Consider the following 27746-nt stretch of genomic DNA (forward strand, 5'->3'; position numbering starts at 1 on the left):
TATGAATCTGTATAGTTTGTTTTTAGCACCATTTTTGTTCTACCTGTTATTGTAAGAATGGATGTGTATCTCTTCCTGGAGTTTTCCTTAAGTCTTTGGAAATGTTTAGCTTTGTTTGCATTTTAGGGGTTGCCAGCATTGGGAGTTACGCCTTCCTTCTCTAAACCAAATGCAATGAAACCAGGTTATAGAATACAAAGAACTAGAGATGAGCCAAGAGAATTGTTTGCTCCCTTTATTCCCAAATTTAATATTGCTGCTTTCTTGTCACCCTCAGTGGGATTCCACAAATGGCTTAAGTTAGTGGGGACTTTAGGATTCTACACAGTTGGCTTTTTTTTTTTTTTAAAGACTTCTTTAGAGTAGTTATAGATTCACAGCAAAATTGAGAGGAAGGTGCAGAGATTTCCAGTATACTTCTTGCTCCACACAGGTATAGCCTCCCGCATTATCCACATCCCTCATGTATTTAGGATTATAGGATACAGAGTGTTTTCACTGCTCTAAAACTCTGCTCTATTCATCCTTCTCACCTCCAACCTCTGGCAACCACTGATATTTTTACTGTCCTTAGTTTTGCCTTTCCTAGACTGTCATAGTTGGCGTCGTATAGTATGTAGTCTTTTCAGATTGGCTTTCACTTTTTGAGTAATGTGCATTGAAGGTTCCTCTGTGTTTCCATAGCTTAATAGCTCATTTCTTTTTAGCTTACAATTTATTTTTTTTAATTTATTATGTTTTATTTTGGCTGCATCAGTTCTTAGTTGTGGCATGCAAATGTCTTAGTTGCTGCATGTAGGCTTCTTAGTTGCTGCATGTATGCGGGATATAGTTCCCTGGCCAGGGATGGAACACGGGCCTCCCTGCGTTGGGAGCATGGAATCTTACCCACTGGACCACCAGGGAAGTCCCCAGTTAATTTTTTAAATTCTGAAAGACACTGCAAGATCTAAACTTTGGGTAGTGCTCCCCACATGCAAACACCTGGTCAGGAACCCAGTAGAAGAGCCCTCTTTGTAGGAAGCATTGCAACAGTAGAGTTGTGTGGTACGGATATACTTTTACTGCAATTTTTAAAATTATACATGGCATATCCTCGTTAATAATGTAATGTAAATTACAAACGTACGTAATCGAATTAAAAAAATAAAAAATCTGAATTTAAGTATCCTAAAACCACATAAAATGGAAACTTTCACTCATTTACATGGTAACACTAATAAAGACTTAGCAGCATTACTACCTAATGCTGTTTTATCCTAGTTCTTTCTGGAACATTCCATTTTAGTCTCTGTGCAGTTCACAATTGTCTATCATAAATATCTTTTACAAAAAGAACCTGTATGAGCATATATTTTCCAAGGTGGTTTGTACCTATTACAAAATAGATGTGTACCAGAGAGGGCCATCAAGAACTAAAGCATTCTGGTTGCAAATAATAAACATCTGTTCTCTAAGATTATGTGGACTTTTTATCTTATTTTTTAAAATTTATTTGGCCATGTCTGGTCTTCATTGTGGCATGCAGGCTCTTTCGTTGGCTGCACATGGTCTCCGTTGTGGCACATGGGCTTCTCTCTAGTTGTGCGTGGGCTCAGTTAGTTGTGGCACGCAGGCTCTAGTGCACGCATGGGTTTAGTTGCCCCACGGCATGTGGGATCTTAGTTCCCCGAGGACCCAAGTCCCCAGCATTGGAAGGCAGCTTCTTAACCACTCGACCACCAGGGGAAGTCTCTGGAGTTTTTAGACAAATAACATTCAAACATTTTCATAGACCATCTCCATTTGTTCAGATATTAGCTCTTCATCTTCATGTTTTCTTTTTCCAGTAGTTAGTCTTCATTATCTGCTTGTAATTCCTTTTTTTTTTTTAAGTGCTGAGTAATAGTCCATTGTTTCGGTATACCAGTTTATTCACCTATTGAAGGACATGTTTGTTTTTAACTTAAGAAAAAGTTGCCTTTAACATCTGTGTGCAGGGATTTTTTTGTGGACTTAAGTTTCCAATTCCTTTGGATTGATACCAAGAACTGCGATTGCTAGATCAAATAGAGTAGTTTTGTGAGAAATTGTGATTTCCCCCCAGTCTAGCTTGTCTTGTTCTCTTGGCATCGTATTTCACAGAGAAGTTGATCTGTAAGAAGTCTGGTTGGTCATTCTTTCGTAGGTTGCGCTTTTGGTGGTAGGTTTCTAAAAAGTCATTGGTACCCAAGATCATCTAGGTTTTCTCCCATGTTATTTTGAAGTTTTATAGGTTTGTGTGTTATATTTAAGTCTATGATCCATCTTGAGTTAATTTTTGTAAAGGATTTAAGCCTCTAGATTAAATTTTGTGCTTTTTTTTTTATAAATATTTATTTTGGCTGCGTTGGGTCTTAATTGCTGCTTGTGGGCTTTCTCTAGTTGTGGCGAGCAGGGGCTACTCTTCGTTGCAGTGCAGGGGCTTTTAACTGCGGTGGCTTCTCTTGTTGCGGAGCACGGGCTCTAGGTGCATGGGCTTAGTTGCTCTGTGACATGTGGGATCTTCCCGGACCAGAGCTTGACCCGTGTCCCCTGCATTGGCAGGCAGATTCTTAACCATTGCCCCACCTCAGGCCCTACATTAAGTTTACTCTGTCCTGACACTGCATCCTCCAGGTGGTGGCTGGTCATAATTTAAACACACACACACACACACAAACAAAAAAACACCCAAACACTTGTAAGTGGAGGTTGATTAGAATAAGCTATAAAGCCTGCACTGCTATAATTGGTCCTGAGGCCAGTGTTAATATTTATCACCCTCTCGTCTGCCACACATTGTAGATTCACACTCTGCTAGTTGAGAATGCTTGCTTCTCATCGATGGGATGCCCAGACTTTCATCCCTTTTGAGGCGACTCAGTCTCTGCTTACCTTGCCTTTGTAAGGCCATGGTTGCTACAGTTGCCCACTTGGAATTGTCAAGTCATAGACATACCAAGAGTAAGTCCTTAAAGTTCCAGACATATTCTGCCTTGCCCCTGTGGCAGCAACCCTATCTTTCATAATAATCAGGCCCATTTCCCTGTGATATACTAACACCTTTACTTGGCTTATAGTCAGCCAACATAAGAAGGACCAGATAATCAGGCAGCAGTCAAAGCCTTAGGTTTAGTGGAACTCACTGGGTGTCCCCTTGCAGAAGTTTCCTCCTGTCCTTGGAACAAAACCTCCAGTTCAGGAGTGTTCCCAACTGGGTTGCTGGCCCCGAGTCATGCATTCTATCCAGTGGGGAAACAACAGCACATGATGGTCATTGGTTCAAAGTATATAACTCATCTTGAAGGATAGTGCCCCAATCTCAGATTGTTACCCCTAAATTGATGTCTTAGCTGCACTTTTTTTTTTTGCGGTACGTGGGCCTCTCACTGTTGTGGCCTCTCCCGTTGCGGAGCACAGGCTCCGGACGCGCAGGCTCAGCGGCCATGGCTCACGGGCCCAGCTGCTCCGCGGCATGTGGGATCTTCCCGGACCGGGGCACAAACCCGTGTCCCCTGCATCGGCAGGCGGACTCTCAACCACTGCGCCACCAGGGAAGCCCTGCACTTTTTTTTTAATAGATCTTTATTGGAGTATAATTGCTTACAGTACTGTGAAGTTGTACACCAAAGTGAATCAGCCATATGCATACATATGTCCCCACATCCCCTCCGTCTTGAGCTTCCCTCCCATCCTCCCTATCCCACCCCTCTAGGTCATAGCAAAGCACTGAGATGATCTCCCTGTGCTATGCTGCTGCTTCCCACTAGCTATTTTACATTCGGTAGTGTATATATGTCGATGCTACTCTCACTTTGCCCCAGCTTCCCCCTCCTGCCCCGTGTCCTCAAGTCCATTCTCTATGTCTACATCTTTATTCCTGCCCTGCAACTAGGTTCATCAGTACCATTTTTTTTTTTTTAGGTTCCATATATATGTGTTAGCATACGGTATTTGTTTTTCTCTTTCTGACTTACTTCACTCTGTATGACAGACTCTAGGTCCATCCACCTCACTACAAATAACTCAATTTTGTTTCTTTTTATGGCTGAGTAATATTCCATTGTATATATGTGCCACATCTTCTTTATCCATTCATCTGTCGATGGACACTTAGGTTGCTTCCATGTCCTGGCTATTGTAAATAGAGCTGCAATGAACATTGTGGTACATGACTCTTTTTGAATTATGGTTTTCTCAGGGTATATGCCCAGTAGTGGGATGGCTGGGTCATATGCTAGTTCTATTTGTAGTTTTTAAAGGAACCTCAATACTGTTTTCTATCATGGTTGTATCAATTTACATTCCCACCAACAGTGCAGGAGGGTTCGCTTTTCACCACACCCTTTCCAGCATTTATTGTTTGTAGATTTTTTGATGATGGCCATTCTGGCCGGCGTGAGGTGATACCTCACTGTAGTTTTGATTTACATTTATCTAATAATTGGTGACGTTGAGCATCTTTTCATGTGCCTCTTGGCCATCTATATGTCTTCCTTGGTGAAATGTCTATTTAGGTCTTCCACCCATTTTTGAACTGGATTGTTTGGCTTTTTGATACTGAGCTCCATGAGCTGTTTGTATATTTTGGAGATTAATCCTTTGTCTGTTGTTTCATTTGCAAATATTTTCTTCCATTCTGAGGGTTGTCTTTTTGTCTTATTTATGGTTTCCTTTGCTGTGCAAAAAGCTTTTAAGTTTCATTAGGTCCCATTTGTTTATTTTTGTTTTTATTTCTGTTACTCTAAGAGGTGGGTCAAAAAAGATCTTGCTGTGTTTTATGTCAAAGAGTGTTTTTCCTATGTTTTCCTGTAAGAGTTTTATAGTGTCTGGTCTTACATTTAGCTCTTGAATCCATTTGGAGTTTATTTTTGTGTATGATGTTAAGGAGTGTTCTAATTTCATTCTTTTACACATAGCTGTCCAGTTTTCCCAGAACCACTTATTGAAGAGGCTTTCTTTTCTGCATTGTATGTTCTTGCCTCCTTTGTCATAAATTAGGTGACCATTAGTGCGTGGGTTTATCTCTGAGCATTCTCTCCTGTACCAGTGATCTATAGTTCTGTTTGTTTGTTTGCGGTACGCGGGCCTCTCACCGTTGTGGCCTCTCCCGTTGCGGAGCACAGGCTCCGGACGCGCAGGCTCAGCGGCCATGGCTCATGGGCCCAGCCGCTCCGCGGCATGTGCGATCTTCCCGGACTGGGGCACGAACCTGCATCCCCTGCATTGGCAGGCAGACTCTCAACCACTGTGCCACCAGGGAAGCCCTGTATTTCTGTTTTTGTGCCAGTACCATACTGTCTTGATTACTGTAGCTTTGTGGTATAGTTTGAAGTCAGGGAGCCTGATTCCTCCAACTCAGTTTTTCTTTCTCAAGATTGCTTTGGCTATTCAGGGTCTTCTGTGTTTCCATATGAACTGCAAACTTTTTTTTTTTTGCGGTACGTGGGCCTGCCTCTGTTGTGGCCTCTCCCGTTGTGGAGCACAGGATCCGGACGCACAGGCTCAGCGGCCATGGCTCACGGGCCCAGCCGCTCCGCGGCATGTGGGATCTCCCCGGACCGGGGCATGAACCCGTGTCCCCTGCATCGGCAGGCGGACTCTCAACCACTGTGCCACCAGGGAAGCCCTGTATACATTTTTAAACTTTACAAATGAGATTGCACCTCTTGCTTTTTTTTCCTCTTAACAAACACAAGTATTTCTGTAAGATAGGTGTGGCAGAACTTTTCCAAAAATATCTACCACAGTATCTCCCACTTCACATGTTCTTTGGCACTGGTAACTGCTTCAAATAATAGACTATAGCAGAAGTCATGCTAGGTCGTAAAAGCCCATGAAGCTTCCTTCTTGTTTTCCTTGAGTACCTGCTCTCGGCAGCTCGCTCGTCAGGGACTACCTTTTGGAATCCAGCTCAATAGAATGCAAAAAGTTTGCTCCTATGTAGCTGTGCTCTCTCTAGTCTTCTTTGTGCTATTACTGTCATACAAATTACATCATTAGACATCAGAGGTTCATCAACACAGTTTTATCATCATTGGTTTATGGTACTTGCATTATACATCAGGAGAGAAAAAAGAATTAGAAACAAAAAATACATTTATACTATCTTTTACATTTACCTATGTAGTAACATTTACCAACATTCTTTATGTGAGTTTGAGTTACTATCCAGTGTCCTTTTTCTAAAAAATATCTATCTATCTGTCTGTCTGTCTATCTATATGGCTGCGCTGGGTCTTAGTTCCGGCACTCGGGATCTCAGTTGTGGCATGCGGGAATTTTAGTTGCGGATGTGGGATCCAGTTCCCTGACCAGGGATCGAATCTGGGCACCCTGCATTGGGAGCGCAGAGTCTTAGCCGCTGAACGTTCCACCGGGGAAGTCCCCACTGTCTTCATTTCAGCCTAAAGGACTGACTCCTTTAGTATTTCATGTAGGGCAGGTCTTCTAGTAACAGATTTTCTCAGTTTTTGTTTTTCTGGGAATGTCTCAAATTTTCCTTCATTTTTGAAGGATAAATTTGCTGGATATAGAATTTTTGGTTGGCATTCTGGTTTCTTTTTTTTAGCACCTTGAATCTGTGATCTCATTGCCTTCAGACCTCTGTGGTGTCTCATGCATTCAGATGCAGCCATTCCAAGCCACAGTCCTTGTAGTAATCACTATTGCAATAATCGCCAAATGCAGCAGGCACTTGGTTCCTCAAACACTTCATTTGTAAGTGCTTCATCGATGATTTGATTAACTGGGATGCTATTCCATGCCATAGATTCCTCGACTTCTGTTTCCCACTGACAAAAAGCTCAGCAGTGCATTCAAGTACAAACCAGATCCCAAATACCCTTCTTTCAGAATTTTCTAGGACCACTCCTGGTACCAATTCTTTCCAGCCAGGAGACAAGAGAAAATCGAATTGTTTTAACAGAGGGATTTAATATAAAGTATTTTAAAGCAAGAACTAGAGAATTGAAAAGGCAAAGAGGGAATACTAATGTATCACAGAGGTAGTAATTACAGGAAGTAGAAATCATCTCTATGGCTGGGGGTAAAAAGGAAAGATGTTTGGATTATTAAAATAATTTAAAGGTTTAGAAGAGAGCCCAAAGAGCTGGGATTTAGCTTGGGGAGGTGCCCTTACCTGGCTGGTACTAGAGCCTTGAACTCAGAGAATGAACTTCACAGAGCTGGGGGCAGACCTTTGAGAGGAAAATGCCAACTGGCTGGTGCTGGTATCTTTGAGAGTGACCATAATAAGACTGATTCTGGTAGTATGGGATTACTGCAAAATGGACCCAAGTGCCACTGCCAGGGTGAGGGCCATTGCTGCGGTGACACTGACACGAACAGGAAGCAAACAGGAAGGAGCAAGTTCTTCATCATTCCAGTCTCCCTCTAGAACCCCCTATAGGCAGAGCCTAACTGGGAACCAGATGACATAAAAGAAAGGTAGTCGGCAGAGTCCCAGCCCCAGCATCACATAGGAAGAAAGGGTCCGGAGCTGTGAGATGATAGCTTCATCATCTCTCACACACTACCACTTGATTTCTTTTCCTGAGATGATTGATCTATTTGGATTTTCTCCTCAAGTCTATTATGTTTATATATATATATATATATATATATATATATTTAAAAATTTTTTGGCTGCATTGGGTCTTCGTTGCTGTGCGTGGGCTTTCTCTAGTTGCAGCAAATGGGGGCTAGTCTTCTTTGAGGTGTGCGGGCTTCTCATTGCAGAGCACGGGCTCTAGGTGCGTGGGCTTCAGTAGTTGCAGCACGCGGGCTCAGTAGTTGTGGCGCACAGGCTTAGTTGTTCCGTGGCATGCGGAATTTTGCTGGATCAGGGCTTGAACCCGTGTCCCCTGCATTGGCAGGTAGATTCTTAACCACTGTGCCACCAGGAAAGTCCCTCTTTATATTTTAAAATAACCATTCAGGATTACATTCATCTGCATGTGTTAGGGGACCTAAAATAAAAATGATTTAAATAAGATAATTTTATTTCTTTATTATCTGAAAGAAGTCCAGATGTAGGTTGTCCAGGGATGGAATGCTGTTTGTGTCAAGAACTCAGGCTCTTCCTATTTTGTTGCTCTGCAATTCTCCACAATTCTTTACGGTCCAAGGATCCTGTTTGAACTCCAGTCATTGTGCCCATTTCCCAGCTAGCAGGAAGGAGACAGGGAAGGAAAAAAGACATAGCCTCTTCCTCTCAGGCAACGGTCCCCAACCTTTTTGGCACCAGGAGCTGGTTTCGTGGAAGACAACTTTTGCGGAGGTGGGGAGGGTCTGGTTCAGGCGGCAACGCGAGCAGTGGGGAGTGGTGGGGACCAATGGGGAGCGGCAGATGAAGCTTCGCTCGCTCACCCACCACTCACCTCCTGCCGTGCGACCCAGTCGCTAACAGGCCGTGGACCGGTAGGGGTCCACGGCCCCGGGGGTTGGGGACCTCTGTTCTAAGGGTACTAGAAAGAGCCCATCCCACCCTCTGTAGCTTAATCATATGGCCACACTTGCTTACAAGGGAGGCTGGCAGATGTTTTCTGAGCAGACGTGTCCAGCTAAAAGTTGGGGATTCTAAGAAAAAATCAGAAAATTAATATTGGGGACCATGATACGTCTGCCACACAGGGGTATAGTGCTAGGGATCTGCCCACTTTATTAACTTTTTTGGTTCTGAATTTTAATACGGTGCTTACTCTCATCTGTGTCTGGTATCAACCAGTCCATAGCCCCTGTCATTTCTCCCCAGTTTCTCCAGATGGTAACCCATTTTCTGCTGAACTTGTGGAAGGGCAGTGAGCAGGTGGCATAAGGGCAAGGGATAGAGGAGGTGGCTACTCCTCTGTACAGAGCCCAGTAAGCGCATCTATTTTCAGCTCCAGTCCTTACTCCCATCCTTAGAAAAACTAGTGGTCCCAATATCCGACTTTCCTGGGCCCTGCAGTATCAGTCTGCTTCTCATGGTTGTTAGCTCTCTGCTGTGCTACAGGGGCTTAGAACAGAGAAAGCTAAAACCAAGCCAGTAGGTCATCTATCTGCTTTCCTTCTTCCAACAGCTGATTATTTTTCATCTGCCATTAACTCTTCTCTCTTGTTGTCTTTGTAGCTTTTTAACTTTTACATTGTTAAATGTAAAAGTTAAAAAGGTGAGAATGAAGTCTTGGGAGGACATTTACTCTGAATGCTTGACCACACTTAGAAAACATGACATTCATTCTTACTAGCCCATGAGGCTTTCAGTTGTCATCAGGGGTCTTTCTACACGTTGCTAAAGCAGGCACGATGATGATGGTTGTTGGAACTTCCCTTACCTTTTACCAGTTCAAATCAAACAAGAAACCTGCCAGGGCTCTTAGTTCCCCATGAACACATCTTTCCTTGCCAAATAAAAATAATAGCCACTATTCACTGAGTGATTATGTGACAAGTACTGCATCAAGCACCTCTCTTATTTAAATAGATTTCGTTGCAAACGCCTCAACCACTCCATGAGATGGGCATCATTTGATTTTACAGACGCAGAAAAGGCGGCTCAGGAGTTTTATTATTTGCCTCAATCGCACAGCTCGTAGATGAGTGAGACATCTTTCTCCAAGACTGTGTTTCAGGTAGGCATGCATTGTTTTGATGTCGAGGGCTTGCAAACCGTACTTTGTCCAGTGTAGCTTCCCTCATGGGATTTGAGTGGTAGGTGATAGCCCTTGAAGTGGACTCTCTCCAATGTGCTAGCACCTCCAGCATCCTTGCTCTGCACTCACCTCACTCTCCATTACCTGCCTCCTCCTCTAGGCCTGAATTCAGGCATCCAGTCCTGCTCACCTCCACAGCCCTGAACTCAGCGGAGCACCCAGCAGCATGCATCCGTTGACTGACAGCCTCTAATCCATCCTGGCCGCCATCAGTCATGGCAACCCTAACCACAGAACAGAAATCTTGGATTCATCTTTTCTAAAGAAAGTTGCTTCTAAATATTTGTAATTCACACAACAGCCTTCATTCTACACGTAAACATCCCCCTCAGTGCATTTTTTCATACCTTCAACTTCTAATCCAGGAAACACTGGATTTGTTCTCATTACTTCACCTATTCAAATAAAACGTTAATGCTTACTACCTGACAAATATTGGATACTGGGTATATAGTGGTGAATGAGGGGAAGGCGGATTAAGTTAAAGAATTATGCAGGGCCCTCCAGGCAAAGGCAAACGCCTTACAACAAACTACACTTGCATTTAAATACTACTATGGCTGTTGATAGATGCTGATGGCTCGAATTCAGGTGATGGCACTGGAGAGAAGTGATTTCAGTAATTGGAATAGGCAGGATTTGATCTGTTAGATGTGAGGGCTGAAAGGGAAGGGACTTGAAGCCTTCTGGAGAGGGTAGATGCCATTACATTTTACGAAGTGAAACACTGGCATTTTTTGAATATGTACGTGTTTGGATAGGAGTTTGAAGTACACGTGAGCCAAACAAAAGCAAACGTTGTTTGGAGAAAAAAAAATTTTCTGAGGGGCACAGGCCTTTTGATGGTACTTTAAACACGAAGTCAAAACAGTAAGGACCAGGACAGGACTGAGTGTTAACCAACCCCAGCACTCAAAGGTTATTAGCATACAACAACCAGTGCAAGTCACTGCTTTTCTCTTTACATTAATAAGGAGTCTCATGAAATTTTATTCAATTTCAAGGGTACAGACAAGAAGCAAATTTCACAGAGAAATAACGCAGCAATATAATCACTGGCTTGGATGGCTGTACTTGAGGTTGTTCAGAGTGCCAAGAACTATCTGGATTATCGGCTACCCAGTTTTCTCCATTCTTCAGCTTTTTGCCACATGAGGATCCATTAGTCCTAACTAAAATGGAAATGAGGTGTACTTACAGACATAATATTTTATTCTCAGGATGCCAGAAAATGTAGAACATCTTTCTGAAGTAATAGGGGCTTCAGTCTGTAAGTGGGTCACTTATTTCCCCAATAGGTTTACCTCTAAGTCAACTTGAAGCACAGCCTTCAGGATTTCAAGCTTAAAAATATGGTTTAAACTATTTTCATCCTATTTTAAAATGGTTACACTGACTGGAAATTCCCTGAAACAGCTCAGTTATATTTGATAACTTTGTAGCACCCCAAATTCATTACACACATTTAATGCATAGTTCCCAGACCTGCAGCAGTAAGTAATACAACCATAACCATTCTAATCATATCATAGTTTAATAAGATATTGGTCCCTCTAGGTGAAGTCTACAAAGCAAAGGACTGCGCAGATTTGCTGCCACGTTTCCTCTACGGCACTGTAGTAGGCACAAGCAGTTGAGCTTTTACTTTAACTAAGGTTATTAAGAGTTACTAAATTGACAGTGATAGAGTGAATTTGTAAAGTATCCTCACCATTTTTTCATTAAGAGGTGAAATGATAATCTTAGAATAAGGATAAAAGGATTGTAGGTGCATTGGAAAATTAAAATGATTGGATATAATATGGCTGCTAATATAGCCCACAGTTAAACAGAAGGAAGAAAAGTGGGGAGGGAAAGGGAGTTTGGAAGCCTTTCTGATCCATACCAAATTTCACACAATTATGCATAAGATTGTGTTCAGGTACAAATCCACTGCAATTCAAGTTTTTAGACAGAGGCCAATTATAAATTCATTATTTCGAAGTCAAAAGTACTTATCACGTCTTCTAGATCCCACTTAAATAAAGTCTTCTTAAAAACTTATTAATAATATTTCAAACCACTAGGTTTCAGTAGGCTGGTGAATAGACATACCCTATATCAGTACTAGAGGACTAATACTTTACATGAAAAATCATAGCAAGGCAGTTTACCAGAATTCTCATAGAAATGCACATTAGCCTATTTTACATGGCACCTGTAAATAGCATCTGAGGAAATTTTTACAAAGATAATTCAGTAGTCTAGGTAATAATGTACACTAGAACTTTGGCATCTATGTTACACTTTAAATCAACCAATAGTTCTATCAGTTCCTGCAAGCAGCCTACTTGAATATGACAGTCGACTCATCAGTAAAATTTCAATGCCATTTATCAATGTGTTATAATGAACAACTTTAATTAAAATAAATCATTCACCTAGGATTTTAATTGATTTTTATAGATGAGAAGGAACCTGAATGATTCTATTTATGATACATTTATAAGTCAAGTAAGAATCTGGCAAGACCTCCAAAGCCAATGGGAAATGATTTGTCTGATGCCTATGGTGGGAAGGGTATAAAGCACAGCTATTATAAGATGGTGACTGGCAGAAAACAAAGTTCTTCTATTTTCTAGTGACCCTGGCAGAAAAAAATACTGCTTCAAGATCTGGACACACATAAAGATACATTCGCCAACGCAAATGTCTATCACTAGGTCCCCTCCCCTTTTAAAAAAGATATATTAGGATCCGCATTCTCAAGCGGGGGTGGTGTCACCCCCAAGTAGGACCAAAAAACCCCCTTACTCTTTTCATGTATAAAGCAGATATAATATATATACAGCATATCTATGATATTAAAATTCAATGGGGGGAATTCCCTGGCAGTCCAGTGGTTAGGACTCCACACTTTCACTGCCAAGGGCTGGGGTTCAATCCCTGGTTGGGGAACCGAGATCCCACAAGCTGTGTGGCGTGGCCAAAAAAATTCACTGGGGCACTATTAAAAAAAGTTTAAAAGGCTTTGGGCCTGGGGTTGATGAAAAAAAGCTTTAAGAAACACTGAATTATAAGTCAATCTCTGTCACAGGCATTTCTTCTCCCCACCATCACTATGCTATGTCAAAATACCCTGTGGCATTTTTGGTATTTGGAATTTTCGTAAGAACATAATGTCTCTAGGGCAATACTCCCAGAATAATTAAGATTAAGAAATTTATCATCAGCTCTAAACACATTTAATTATGGCATCTAAGAGGAGACTTATCCTTAGAAACTGACACCAAGTTAGGAAAATCAATTAACATTTATCTGATCATAATTACAAGTACAATCTTAACAACTATATTAAGAATTACAGGTTTGAGGTTGGCACTGGCAGCTGAAATTCAAAATTGCCACTTAAAATTCAAAATGAAAATCTGCAAATCCTTTTTAGAAAGCATTCCCTTTCTTTACACTATACTGTCACAGGTGACTTTATCCATTTACTATAATATTGTAGTAAGTAAACACTACTTTGCCATGAAGGAAAAAACTGTGATCAGAGATCATAATGTAGTTCTGGAAGACTATACATTTTCACTATACACAGTATATAATAAGGTGCACTCTGTACTGCAAGTAACATGCAATGATTTGGTTGTAGAAACGTTAATGTAGTTTCTGCTACATCAGAATTCTGTGTAGGTGTTTACAGTTTGGGGGTCATAAGGATGAAAAGAGCAATTATTTAATGCTTACATAGTAGAGATGTCTGAATGCATAACATACAGTTACCAATAGGCATTAACATGGAAATTACAAAAAAATTAAAAAAAAGATTAACCTATATAAACCTAAGTGTAAGGATGGACTTTATTTAAAAAAAAAAAGTCTTTTAAGGACTACAAATTACAAAGTAAAAGCAGATCACTATGTAGAAACCTAGTGAATACATTTTGTCTGCGCATGAAAGCTTCATCAAAGTCATTCATTTAACAATTTCACCCCCTTCACAACCGTATCAGTTATGATGCTCTTCTTCATAAGGTTATTATACCTTTATTTCAAACTATATTACATGTTATTCCCTCAGGATAAACTTTTAAACACCTAATTTTTAGCTCCTAAGAATGGCACCTCTGAAAGGGGCAATTCCCACGCAGTCTCTGGCGGCATTATTCCAAGCTCATTTCTTTCACCAATCAAAACAGCTTTCAAAATGTTCACTTTTAACATGAAATCTTTCCACCAAAAAGTGTGGCCACATTTTCTTTTCTAATGACTACATATAAAAATGGGTAGCAGCAAGAAAAGATGGAAATTAAAAGGCAGCCATTAAAATAAATGGATCAACTGTACAGAAGAGATATTTGGCTCATGGCAATTTAAAATATTGGCAACTGGGGTAAATTAGCAGGCAGATGCTTGAGTCATATATGAATCTGTGAAGAGAATGAAGCTGGCCCAGTATGACCAAGTAGGATAATCATTATCACTGCACTTCATTCTTTGCAACAAATACTCTAAGCCAACAGGAAATCTGAGTTATATTTAGAATCCCAATCAGAACATGCTAATAACCACTTTTCTTTCAACAATTTTCTGGGTTTAGTACAGTCATTTGCTTTACTTATACTGTTTTATGAGTCCTTTCTTACCAATCTAAGTGTATGACAACTGTAAAATACTTTAAATGACAATGCTTTTCCAAGGTATATTTGAAAATGGCGGTATGAAAAGAATATTCATTTGTTTTGTCTAGAAAGAAGCAAACTGAATGCAGAGGTTTCTCAATGGGTAAAAGCTCAACTTTTTTCTTCCCACCACCACCACATACAATTTCCCAAACACCTCACTTTCAAGTTTGTTCTCCATGGCTTCATTTTAAGGAATGAAAATCAGAGAGCAAACAATTGAGCTCAAGTACATCTGGGGTTAAAAATGCAAGAAAATATCAACATGCAAGCAGTGGTCCAAATACTCAAGATTCATGTAAATGAATCTACTGTATATGACATTTCCATTGAGGAGCAGGGCTTTGGGCATACCAAATTATCACACAAATCACTGCCTTCTGAGACTCTGGATACTTTTACAGTTTAATTTGCAAACAGAATTTTTATAACAAATTATTTTTAACCAAATCATATCTTGAAAACTGTTTATATAGAAAACCCAGGGAAAAAGTGAACTGTTCATTGTGGAAGGCCTTAAATTACATTATTACAGTAGAAAATACAGGAGGTAGAAGATAACTGAAAAGACTAATGCAACATTAGATTCAAATCTATAGCTCCTGTAGCTACTTAAAACATGGTTTTAGAAACTAAATCCAACATTTCCAGTAACCATAGAAACAGTTAAAATAAAATTTGCCATGAAAGCCCTTATATCATGCTTGATATAGGGAGGTAGGAAGATGTAAGAACCAGGACACATGAGACATGACATTTTATCTACAATTCCTGTTTGCTTTACTGAGGGTGTAGTTTCAAATTCAGTCACCTTCTTCAGCTTCAGACTCAGATTCTAGAAAAGGGGAGAAGTGCAGTCAAGCATTACATGGTATCAGAAAGCAAAACTTCTGTTTATAACTTTATTTAAGGAATTTTATTAATAATGCTCTACTCATATGAGGGGGATATTAAATGTATTCATTTGTAAACCTCAAAATTCATAAATATTAACTATTCTCAAAATTTTCTAATTTCCTAAGAATGACAGTATTATGGCCAAGCCATCAAAATACCTGAAGTCTAGTTTTCCTCACCTACTTTAAAGTAATAAGTTTTTGCAGGTCTGTCATAAATGAACAAAAATCTGTACTCACATACAAAATGGTACCTGAATGAAAGAAGGCAACATGTATGGACATACTCTTGGCCACGTTAAAATAAGTTCTCAGGCTTTACCAAAAAAAAAAAAAAACCTGCTCAAATGAAAAGACTTACCTTCTTCAGCATTTTTGAGCCACTCTACAAACTTTTTCATTTGCTCAAGGAAGACACTTTTCCCCTTGGCAACATGTGCATCTTTATACCACTTCAGAATGGGTTCTTCACTCAGAACTTCAGCTATAAAGAGAGCAACCTTTACATTTGTGGAGTTTTCATACAGTACTTCTCTAACTAAGGCAGAGTTAGAAACCCCCTAAGGCAGCTGTCCTCAACCTTTCTGGCACCAGGGACCGGTTTCCCATGGCGGGGTGGGGGTGGGAGATATGGCTCAGGTGGTCACGTGAGCGACGGGGGGCGGCAGATGAAGCTTCACTTGCTCGCCCGCTGCTCACCTCCTGCTGTGCGGCCCGGCTCCTGATGGGCCGCAGACCGGTAGCGGCCCGTGGCTCGGAGTTTGGGGACCCCCTGCCCTAAGGTGCAAACGCCTTCAAGGCAAAAAAGATCTCACTGAAAAGCAAATATTTTGGTTGCTTACAAAATAAATCTGTGTTCAAAACTCTCTTAACTGGTTTCTTCAATGAATTAAAATTTAAAGTAGAAAAGATGAAATGAGAACACTACATTAAGAAACTTTTTATCAACTTGTGGCCAATGTATGAACCTACAAACAGGAAATCAACCTTATTAAACCAGTGATTCTTTCAACTGAAGGCAGTTTTATCCCTTGGGGACACCGGACAATGTTTACAGACATTCTTGGTTGTTACACTGGGGAGAGGTGCTACTGGCACCTATTGGGCTGATGCCAGGGATGCTGTTAAACACTCTACAGTGCATAGGACAGTCACCTACAAAATAGTTATGTGGCCCAAAATAGTAGTACCAAGGTTGAGAAATCTTGTGATAAATGATCAGGGATATCTCATAGGTAATTCTTCAATTTTTTTTTTTTCTTTTTAGGTGTGAAAATGGTACTGTGATTTTTTAAAAGTCCATGTGTTTTATAGATAAAATTAAAAGTTAATTACTAACTTTTCCAGAATTAAATGAAGATTTCTAAGATTTATTTCTAAACAATCTGAGTGGAGGAAGTGGAGGTATAGATACTTTAAAGAAACCTAACCACAAGTTGATAATCACTGAAGCACAGGGTACTTGGAGTTCATTACCCTATCCTTTAAAAAACAAAACAAAACCAAACCTGGGGATGCAGGGATGCAGGTAGACCTCTAAGTTTAAAATATGGGAACCAACAAAATCATCTGTCTGGGGAAGAGGACTGGGGGAATATAGGAGGCAAAGTTTGAGGCCTCATCAAGAAGGCTTTAAATTTTAACTTGTTAATAAGCTTTAGAGATTTTTTAAAGATAATGCACTCAAAAGTAACTAATTAAATCAGAGACAACTCAGTCCTGTGATTAGAGTAAAATATTTTAGGGTGCTGACGTTCAGAGAACTACTCATTAGAATTATTTTGAGTTTCCTAGGATATTTGTCAAATGTATTCACAAAATTCAAAATTTAAATTACCTTTATAAAAAAGCACCACTATTTTCTGGAAGGCTTTCATGAAATGAATGTTGTCATAGCAATACTCCTGAATCTTCAGTAACAGAGTCAGCTCAGACTGACCTTGAGTTGTAAAGGCAGCAAGTAGAGGGCTGTATTGCTTTTAAAGGGAAGGGAGAAAAGATTTAGTCATTTAGTACGATGGCCGTCTATTATAAATTCCTAAGACATAACTCATCTTTTATAATCACTGTGAATTATATTCTGTTTAGTGGAAGTTAAAAAAAAAGAGTAAAGCAGAAAAATTAAGCATTTAAATCAAAAAAGCAATACTACACCAAGGATTCCAGATAATTGTGAATACAATGTTAACATTTTAAAGGGAAAAAAAAAGAATCCTCCTGTTTTCCAATATTCTCTCAAAAGCAAAGACCATATTACAGGTTCAATCTACTTTTAAACATGTATTTGTTTTTAACCTGTGAGCCAAAGAAAGCCCAAATCAGACTTTTTAAAAGGTTATCATCAATAGTTAATATGTTATTTGTCTACTTACTGGTGGTTTATCCCCAGGAAGCACAGGATGTGATAAATCCTTTTAGAAAAGTACACTGACAGTTCACTTACCCCCACTTACAAGAATAATGTTTTACCAAGGCACAGTTCTAATACCTTCAAGTGCTTGATGGCTTGCTCTGCTACAAGCTCCTCTTTTTTGTTCCATTCCACAGTGCTCATTACACTGGACCATATTATTCCGATGACAACTGGTTCTGGGATGTTGTTTTTTTTCATCTCCTCCTTGACATACAAAATTATCTGCAAAAGAATCCAAATTTAGTACAGAAATAAGTTTGATATGTAGATACTACACACATGAAACTCAGACCTTTCACAAAAGCATAAACACCTTTCCATGCCACTAGCAATGACCAGGAGACCATATATAATCATAGAACTTTTAGAACAAGGAGGTACGGACTTCTAGTTCAAACCCTGTATTACACATAGGCGAACTACCTAGGAAAAGACCAAGATGGAAACAGAAGGTCTGTCTATTGGCTTGCACCTTACAAAAATCCCCAAGTGTTATGATTTCTGGGTACCCATAAGGCAATGAATATGAAAAAGACTGAGGCAAAGTCCCAGCATAACATTCTATAGCTATTATAAAACTCACTGGTGAAATACTTTGAAGTTTCTGAAATGAGTAAAAATTTTCTTAGCCAGAAACTTGGCCATATAAAGATAGTTTAAATAAGAATAGCTCACATCCTTAAATGGATCACCACGGGACATCTGTTCTTGAAGTTCTTTCTGGAGTTCCTTACGAGCTCCTATGGTTTGCTGATTCCGAACATACTCTGAAAGCTCTTTCAAGCCTGCCTCAGTAAAATACTTTGTGAAGTGTTCAACGCTTTGTTTATTGGCAGGAAAAAGTTCCTGAAAGGAGAATTTAATCTGGTTAAATGGTCTTCAAATCAGATTAAGAAAAACACTTTTCCTCTTTTCACAGATTAAAAATGGGAAAGTTGCCTATTAAGCTTTCAAGACTGTGAAGAATGAAAAGTTACAAACCATCAGTCTGTTATCCATGCTCACTTTCCGAAGACTTGCAGCTACTGCATTGATATCTTTTTCATTTATCCATGATTTAAAGAGCTTTACAGCAAAAGCTGCTGAAACCCCTGTAGAAAAACAGAGCTTACTTAACAGAAGTACCTGCCTGGATTTCAATGACTATCTCCCATTTCCTCCCTCTGAGGTTCCACCACACAGGATTATTCACTTTATCCCCAAGCTTACCCCTGAACTTCCCTCTGCCACTGCTTGCCATTCTACTCCAATTTCTCTACTCTACCATTTGCTAGTTGTGTACTGTCAGTCAAGTTAAACTGTTTTCTGATGTGTAAAATGAGAGTAACAATTCTTAACACTTGACAGAGTTGTTGTGAGAATAAAAAATAAGGCATGTTAAATAACTCAGTACTCTAAGCAATAAAAAGAAGTTAGCTTTTAAATTACTGCACAGAAAAATTTAACTATGGAAATCACAAAAGGGAGCTTATTTTCTTTTTCAGCTTGCCATTTTCCCCATTTTCTCTATTCAAGATGTTCCCAAGTTTCCCAGTTGGGATTAATCTCTCTCTGGGTTTCCACAGCATTTTTTTTTTACTTTACAATCAATCACATTTTGTCTAGACCCTGGATAGACAGTTGTTAAGTCTAAATGCCAAAGGTATACATTAAATAACTAATGAGCTGAAATGAACCAATTAAATTTAAGGATACTAGTTAAAAAACTAAGACTATCACACAAGTCAAATCTACATAAACTATATCTTAACTTTCGTATCAGTTCATCTTTCAGGCTCTTATCTACTCCTCCCTCAGCCAACTAAAGATCATCCTTTACTAAAGGTTGATTACCTTCTTTAACCAAATTCTCATTATAAAGGCTATTAAGAATGGATGCGTTAAGTGTTCCATTAGCCAGAAGAACACCAGTCAACATAGCCAGCTTGTTCCTCTCCGACTCTGAAAAACCCTTTAAGAACAGCAGCAGCTATAAAAGTAAATAGTTAACGGTTAAAAGAGCAAATGCATTACATAAATAGAAGCAGTAAAGCATATTATACTGGTTAAAACTGTGGGCTCTGGGGCCTAACCATCCAAGTTTATATCTTGGTTATAATACTCACTAGCTGAGTGACCTTGAGCAAGATACTTAACCTCTGTCTCAGTCTTCTCATATGTGAATGTGGATAATAAAACTTGTTTCACAGGGCTTTTGAGAATATTAAATGAGTTAATAATTAAGACAGTGTCTCATATTCATTAAATGATACTATTAACCTTACCAAATTTTCTGTGCACTTATATGTAGAATATCTAAGACTCAGAGAGCAAGTATGTTAAATTTCTCCTTGTTAGCTCTGATCTGCTACTCTCTGTCTACTAAACAAACCCCACTTGGATTTTAACCCCTTTGCCACTTGTTTGGATATAGAGCTAAGAAACAGTGTACAGCAAATTACAAAATGATATACCCCCAAACTTCATTTCAAAGACAGCCTACCTAAATATCTAAAATTACCTCAAATCCGTGGCAGAATTAGGATTTAACATTCCCTTCTTTGACCCCAACCTTCTGTTTTCCACAAAGCATATTGCTGCTCATACCTTTTTAACTTCATCTTCAAAACCCTTCTCCAGGTATTTGTAGCGCCTGATTAACTTGTTAAAAACCTGTAAGAATAGTAAAGGAACTGAATGATAACCTCATACGTAAAAATGTCAGATTCCCAAAAGATCTAAGTCAGGGCAACTAAGACCTCTCCACAGTATCTCCAGAATAGCAAAGAAGTGAACCTTTCATCAGATGTTTAAACCAGCTTGGGAAGTCTGTCAATTCCCAAATCCTACAATATACCAATACTGTTAACACTTTAACTGCCACCCTGCAATAGATTTTATTGCCAAATATCAAAGCATGGACTAATTATTGCTCAAATACAAGTCATTTACCCATTTGTAGGATATTAACAGAATAGGATCATAAAATATAGTTCTACTTTCCTAATGACATAGACAACAATCCCTAGGTTAGATGCATTTTAATTCTTTGCTTACAGTAACACAAGCATAACTATGTATGCAACTTTCAAATGAGATTCTGACTGGTAAAGAAGCTAATCTGCCTCATTCACCTTTAAAAAGCTACATGCAGAATAATTTAGTGATGAAAATCACGACAGGGAACTGATTTTCCTTTTTCAGCTTGAATTTTTTCCCTAAACAATGGATTCATTTTAGAGGGACAAACAGGAAAAGGAGAGCTGATTCAATTTTTTTCTATTTTGTTTTCCTCAGCACATTTTTAAGTTCCTAAACCATCATACTGCACACCCAGAACACCTCTAAACCTTCAGCTCAGATTCCTTCAACCTGCTACCAGCAATCTCTTAAAAGCAGAATATTCCTTAAACATTAGATGGTAACAGTTAACTGAAATAATTATGTAAAGTTTAATTTACCTGAGCAAATGCTTGCATGGTCTCTAGGTCTTCTTGTGCTGCGAACACACAGACATCTGTACGCATCATGTCATCTGCCAGTGTACCACCTGGGGCTAAGGTATATTTTACAAAAAATTTACAATGACCTTCATTTAAAATTAGTAATTATTTCAATCTTACTTTCTTTTAAACTTTAACTTAACTTTTTATTTTTATGTTTCAGGTGTACAACATTATAGTTCAACCTCTGTATATACTAGTCAATCTTATTTTCTGTAAGGATTCTCATTATAAAATAAACTGATAAAAATTCTGAGATGATTTGAAGGCGAAGTCAATTTCTCAGTAGAAACATGGCTGGTTGGTTCAATACGTGTGAACAAAGTGAAAACAATTTACTGGAATAAATAAAATAACCCTCTTCAGCAACCCAATGAAACTCACTCACTGCATTAATTCAGCAGTGCCAAATCTGTCACTCAAGTGGAGATGTTCAGAATTGGTTCTGACTTTCCATATAGAAAACCTTTCATAAACTTCCAAAGAGGCTGGGCTATAAAAACCTGCAAGTTAGAGACTTTATCTTTTAGATACATTTGTAAGTATTTATGGATAAAATGATGTCTGACGTACACTTTAAAATACAGGGGAGGGGAGATGAAGTCGGTGGGGTAACAGATGAAGTAAGATCGTTAAACATTGCTGAAGTTGGATAGCAGATCCTTAGTTTATTACACTATTCTTTCCAGGATATGTTTGAAAATCTTATTAAAAACGATCCTTTAAAAAGCATTTTAAAAAGCGGCTTACTGATAGCAGTATTATGAATAGAAAATAGGTGTGTTTCCCATTTCTTACTACAACTGATACTACAATAAAAGAGATACTCATCTGACTAGGCATTAGAACATATGAACATTTAAGTTCCTGTTCCACCACTGAGCAATTGTTTGATCACATGCAAGCTACTGAAGCCTCTCTAAGACTCCATCCTGCATGTATACAAATAGAGTTCTGATTCTATCAGCTTGGCCGAGGTTCAATACACTGTTACTGTGAAAACATTTTGGAATACTTTAAAGAGCCATGGAAATGAAATTACCAGTATCCTTTGAAAATATGTAACTAAGTAGCACATTCTATTAAGATAGTCTGAGCCTGTTGAGGGTGGAGGCAGGAGTAAATCAGCAGGGCTATGGGTAGAAATATAATGTGAGCACATAATGTAACTATGAATCTTCTAGTAGCCATATTAAAAATAAAAGGTGAGGGGCTTCCCTGGTGGCGCAGTGGTTAAGAATCTGCCTGCCAATGCAGGGGACATAGGTTCAAGCCCTCGGCCGGGAAGATCCCACATGCCACGGACCAACTACCATGTGCCACAACTACTGAGCCTGCACTCTAGAGCCCGCAAGCCACAACTACTGAGCCCCCGAGTCACAACTACTGAAGCCCACATGCCTAGAGCCCGTGCTCTGCAACAAGAGAAACCACCGCAATAAGAAGCCTGCACACCACAACGAAGAGTAGCCCCTGCTCGCCGCAACTAGAGAAAGCCCATGCACAGCAATGAAGACCCAACGCAACCAAAAATAAATAAGTTTAAAAAAAAGTGAAATTATTTTGATATACTTTAACCCAACACATCAAAAATATTGATTTTAACATTTCAGTATTCAAAATATTAGAGGTATCTTACATTCTTTTTAGCATTGTCTTTAAAATCCAATGTGTATTTTACATTTTCAGTACCTCTGAATTTGTACTAGCCACATTCTAAGTGATTGATAACCACAAGTGGCTAGTGGCTAATACATAGAAGAGTGCAGGATTAGAGTCTTCAGGTACAGAGCTGTCCTGAATTGGTTCCAGGACCGTCGTGGATACCAGAATCTGCAGATGCTCAAGTCCCTTATATGAAAGGGCATAGTATTTACATATAACCTACACATATCCTTATGTATACTTTAAACAGTCTCTAGGTTACTTATAAAACAGAATACAATGTAAATGCTACATAGTTACTGGAGTATGGGAAATGCAAGTTTTGCTTTTTGGAACATTCTGGACAATCTCCCACCACCACTCCAGGGAATATTTTTTATTTCTGATCCACAGTTTGCTGAATCCATGGATGCGGAACCCTCGGATACGAGGGTTAAATTTATAAAGTATTTGGTAAGACAGAACAAGAGATAGGGATTTCTTCATTAACTGAGAGTGTACAAACACAAGTTGGAAAAATCACTGATGGAAGATATTGTTGGGACTTGTATGTCAGACAAGTCTTCCCCAAATGTTATGGTTCTGTAATGGATTTCAAATATAAAGCTAGACAGAGCAATGCAACTGGCAAATTTACTATAATTTGAGAAGAAAAAAATGGGAAAATCCTAAGGGGGTAAAAAAAAAAAAGCCACCCTGATTTGATAGGTTTGTCAAATAGTTCATATTCTGGATTCTACATAATCCTCATACAACACACCTCCCACAAGACCCAGACACTTACCCAGCATTCCACCGGCCACCAGAATGTCAAAGAGTGTTTCTGCATATCGGCGGTAATCAAGTTTTGCTCCAGAAGCATCAAGAAACTTTGCTACTGCTTCCAAATCAGTACCAGTTTCAGTTAAGCCTTGAATAATGCAGTCTTGAAACTGAGTAGGGTCAAATCTCTCTTTTTCATCTGGGGGAAAACCCCAAAACATTCAGTTTTAAAAGGCTTACTAAAATACCATGAAACCATAACCTTATGAAGCTATAACTACTGAATAAGTTAACCACATTCATCACAATTTCATTTATTTCAATAGCTGGAAAAAACAAACACTACCTAGATTACCCAAGACCTGCAACACAAGCAAACACAACAGGAGACTAAACACACGTGCTTTGCAAGTTGCACCTCTACAAGTGCAAGGCAGGACTGCCTATCATAAGAAGTGTGGGGCTTCCCTGATGGCGCAGTGGTTGGGAGTCCGCCTGCCGATGCAGGGGACGCGGGTTCGTGCCGCGGTCCGGGAGGATCCCACGTGCCGCGGAGCGGTTGGGCCCGTGAGCCATGGCTGCTGGGCCTGCGCGCATCCGGAGCCTGAGCTCCGCAGGGGGAAAAAAAAAAAGGAAGTGTGTGGCTTTTCTCCCACTATTTTTTCACACAAGTCTCCTAAGTGAGCTAAATGAGCTGGTGTGTTCCTACTGCCAGGTTACCATTTCCACCTGGAATGCTCTTCCATTGCCTCTGAGCTTTTCTGAAATTTAGGATATCTTCTATACCTCAGGTAAACTTCATTCCTGAGTGAAAGGGAGCTCTTGATTTTCTTTAAAAGTGCCCATAACACTTTCTACTTAAAAAAAAAAATCACTCATTTAATACTTATTAAGGTAATCTTTAGAAAGTACATTTACTGAGTATCCAATACATGTCATGTAGCAGTTATGAGTAAGGGCTCTGGATTCAAACTGCCTGATTCAAATCGAGATCACTGCCTGTCTGAATTTTAGCAATTGGCCCCATTCTTCATGTTTGAATTTCCCTATGGTAAAATGGTGATTAAGAGTAGGACCTATCTCATAAAGTTGTTGTGAATATTAAATGACATAAATAAAATATAAAGCATTCTGAAAAGTGCCTTGGGTACATACCTAGCCTTTACTGTGCTGCTATCACACACTCCAGGGTAGGGTTTGATTTCCCTATCTAGGTTAGATGATATCTTAATTTCTACACAGCACTAGGGTGACCAACTCTTCCCTGTTTGCCTAGGACTTTCTTGTTTTTAGCACTGAAAGGATCTGTGTCCTGGGAACTCTATTCAGTCCCAGGCAAATTGGGATGGTTGTTCACCATACCCAGGACCCAATCATCAAGGACTAGGAGGCCACGAGTGATCGCAATCTGGAACTGGGGAAGTGACATCTCTTCCTGGTACTAACAACAATAATAAAACTACTTGATACTATATTTACACAAAGGCGGTATCAGTAATCCACATAACTTGAGGATACAGAGTTTTCCATTACTGCAGAATTGCTCTGGTTCCCAACTTCTATGCCTCCTCTTGAGAAAATTTACTGGCTTAAATCTAAATGAATCTGCAAAGACTAGAATCCAATTACTCCTTGGTCTCCCTGCTGTAAGGGGGCAGGCTACAATCAGAAATCATAGAAGATTCTGTAATATATATTTCAAAGTGTCTGCCACTCAGGATAGAAAAACACAATTTATAACGAGCAGCCTATCCAGTTCTCTATTTCCTAAAAGTTTCCTGTAAAATAAGGTCAATATGTGCTTTTGAGCAACAACACTGAAAAGTGTAGGGGTAAAATATTAAACCCAATACAAAATATATCTGAGACCACATCTCACTTAACTGTGTGTCACTAGTGCAGTGCCTTGCTACAGAATTCAATATTCATTGAAGTACCTGATAATACACAGAAGTAGTTAATATAATTCTCGTAGTTTTCTTACTAAGTTTGTGAGGGAATAGTTTCAAAAGACACTGCAATGTGAACTCTGTTCCATAATTAACTTCCATGGGTTAAAGTCTGATTTTTCTCCCACAAATGTTCACACAGTTTGGGTGAAACTAGTAGTCACGTTAGGAGCTCTCCTTTTATAAATTAACCTTTTCCCTCAAGCAAAAGTTTCCTTAAATGAAATTCAGCGAGTGAAAATGCAGCCCATACTTTCTCTTTTTTAGAGGCACTTTATCTGCACAACAAAAACATCATTCACTAACCTGCTTAGATACATATATGTTGATACCAAAAGTCTTAAAGGTAGTAGAAATATTAAGGGTGTATCTGAAATGGCAGTCAACTAGAAATTCAAGTTCCTTTCGGTACTTTCTCTTTAGGTTTTAATGCTAAGCAATAGCTTGCCAGAGGAACCAAGACATAAAAGTTACTTTGGAGGTCTGAAGAGAGATATTAAAATATAAATATTTACCTCTTTTTCTGGTTTTAAAACGCTGGCCTGATAGCGTTGGCTTTTGCTGCTTTTGATTATTCATAAAAGACACCCTGGGGGGGAAAAATAAGGCCTTAAAAATATCAGTGCCCCAACATCCATTTTAAAAACAAAGTATCAAACCCTGGCCTAGTCACATGTAAACCATATAGAACATACACTTAAAGTCTAGCAAGAGACCTGGGGCAGGCACACAGAATTACCTTTGCTTGAATTAAACTTAAGTTCAAAACCTGCATTTCTCCCTACACAAAACCCTTTAAAGATGAAATGTGAAGCACACTTTTAAATGACTTTTCAGCGCCACAACGACTAGTGGCAAATCACCCACCATAAACAGAGGTTAGTCTCTTCCTCTTTAAATTCGCCTACATCTTCCACCACTCTGAGCACCACAGAGGACTAACAGAGATGACCACCACAGTCAGGAGGTATCCCAAATATGCACGTCAATTTAAAGACGCTATCAGAGGGCGAATCCCTTCATCGAGGGGCCTAGTTATGAGGAGCACTACCCTACTCTGAAGTCGTGCCCGTGACCGCAGCGTGCGCTTGCACCACTCCAGCCTGAGAAAGGGGCTGAGAGCCGGCCTAGCCTTCTCCGCCCCATACCTTACAATACAAGCCGCCTCCCTGGGCACGTGTCTCCCCATCCAACCCTTCCCGTGCCTCCCGCCCAGGACCCCCTTGGGCACGGCGGGGACTCCTCGCCCTCAGCCCCCTCTCTACTGACCCCGTCGTTGACGGTGGCGGCCGCTGCAGCGAGCGGACCACAGGCGCCGAGGCGCTTCGCGCCTGGGGCCCAGCCGCCCCGTACATCCGCCCTCCCTCCCGGGAGAGCAGCGGAGGCGGCCGCAGTGGTGGTGGCGGCTCCTCCGCCCCGCCTGCCGAAACCCCCCACGCATACATCACCAAACAGAGGCCACGGCTGCTTTGTTACCCAGGCCGGGCAGGGCCGCACGGGGACCTGCCCAGCCCACTGCCTCCGCCTGTGGCGCCGCGGGGCACACTCGGGCCCCACGTTCCGGCCCGGGCACCCGCCCCTCGGCCTCCCTGCTGAAGCAGCGGCCCCGACTTCTGAATCCCGGCGCCGGATCTGATCCGGCCTCATGCGGCGGCCTCCGCCCGGGCCCATCCAAACCGGGCCGCACAGGACCTGCCGCCTCCCTCATCCTCTGCCCAGCGACTACGGGCCGCAACCTCGGCCCGAGACGAGCGGGCCCCACGCCTCACCGAATTTAAGGCGAAGAGGAAAGAGCCAGAAATCCCGGAGGTGGCGGCAACTGCAGCGGTGTCTCCTCTGCGACCGGAACTAACGAGAGGAGGGGAGGAGGAGGGAAGAGGTGCCACCCCCGCCCCGGCCGGTGTCCTATCGCGAGATTTCTTCCTCTGGTGCTCTGCCCGCCCCTCCCTGATGGCGGCTTCGGGGTGTGGGGTGGGAAAGGAGGCAAAGGAAGCGAAGAGGATTTTCAAAGATTTTTTATTCCTCTATTGGATTCCAGATTTCCCGGAAACTTAGCCTAGACTAACCCCTCTTTCTTCCATCGCCGTGTCCTCCGGCCTCTTAGTTAGCACATGGAGGGGTTAGGAGAACGAATATCCCCCACCACCCCTGCCCGTGTCGAGGAAGTTGGACACGTCCGGCCTGAGTCCCTTCCCCACCGAGCCCCCCCACCCCCCACGC

General features: G+C 40.6%; 1 protein-coding gene across 1 annotated transcript; it reads right to left on the reverse strand.

Annotated features, from left to right (window-relative positions):
* Nucleotides 1-10665: 10665 nt before the first annotated feature.
* BZW1 (basic leucine zipper and W2 domains 1) lies at nucleotides 10666-27434 on the reverse strand. The gene is made up of 12 exons (XM_030855171.2): nucleotides 27296-27434; nucleotides 26042-26115; nucleotides 23600-23776; nucleotides 21109-21203; nucleotides 20255-20320; nucleotides 19502-19637; nucleotides 18650-18759; nucleotides 18344-18514; nucleotides 17744-17890; nucleotides 17093-17231; nucleotides 15617-15739; nucleotides 10666-15194 (listed from the first exon to the last, which is right to left on the reverse strand). The coding sequence occupies exons 2-12, from the start codon at nucleotides 26103-26105 to the stop codon at nucleotides 15163-15165; spliced, it is 1260 nt and encodes a 419-aa protein (XP_030711031.1). The 5' UTR covers nucleotides 26106-26115; nucleotides 27296-27434; the 3' UTR covers nucleotides 10666-15162.
* Between the last annotated feature and the right edge of the window lie 312 nt (nucleotides 27435-27746).

This window comes from Globicephala melas, chromosome 7, assembly GCF_963455315.2.
Source record: "Globicephala melas chromosome 7, mGloMel1.2, whole genome shotgun sequence".
In the NCBI taxonomy this organism is placed as follows: Eukaryota; Metazoa; Chordata; class Mammalia; order Artiodactyla; family Delphinidae; genus Globicephala; species Globicephala melas.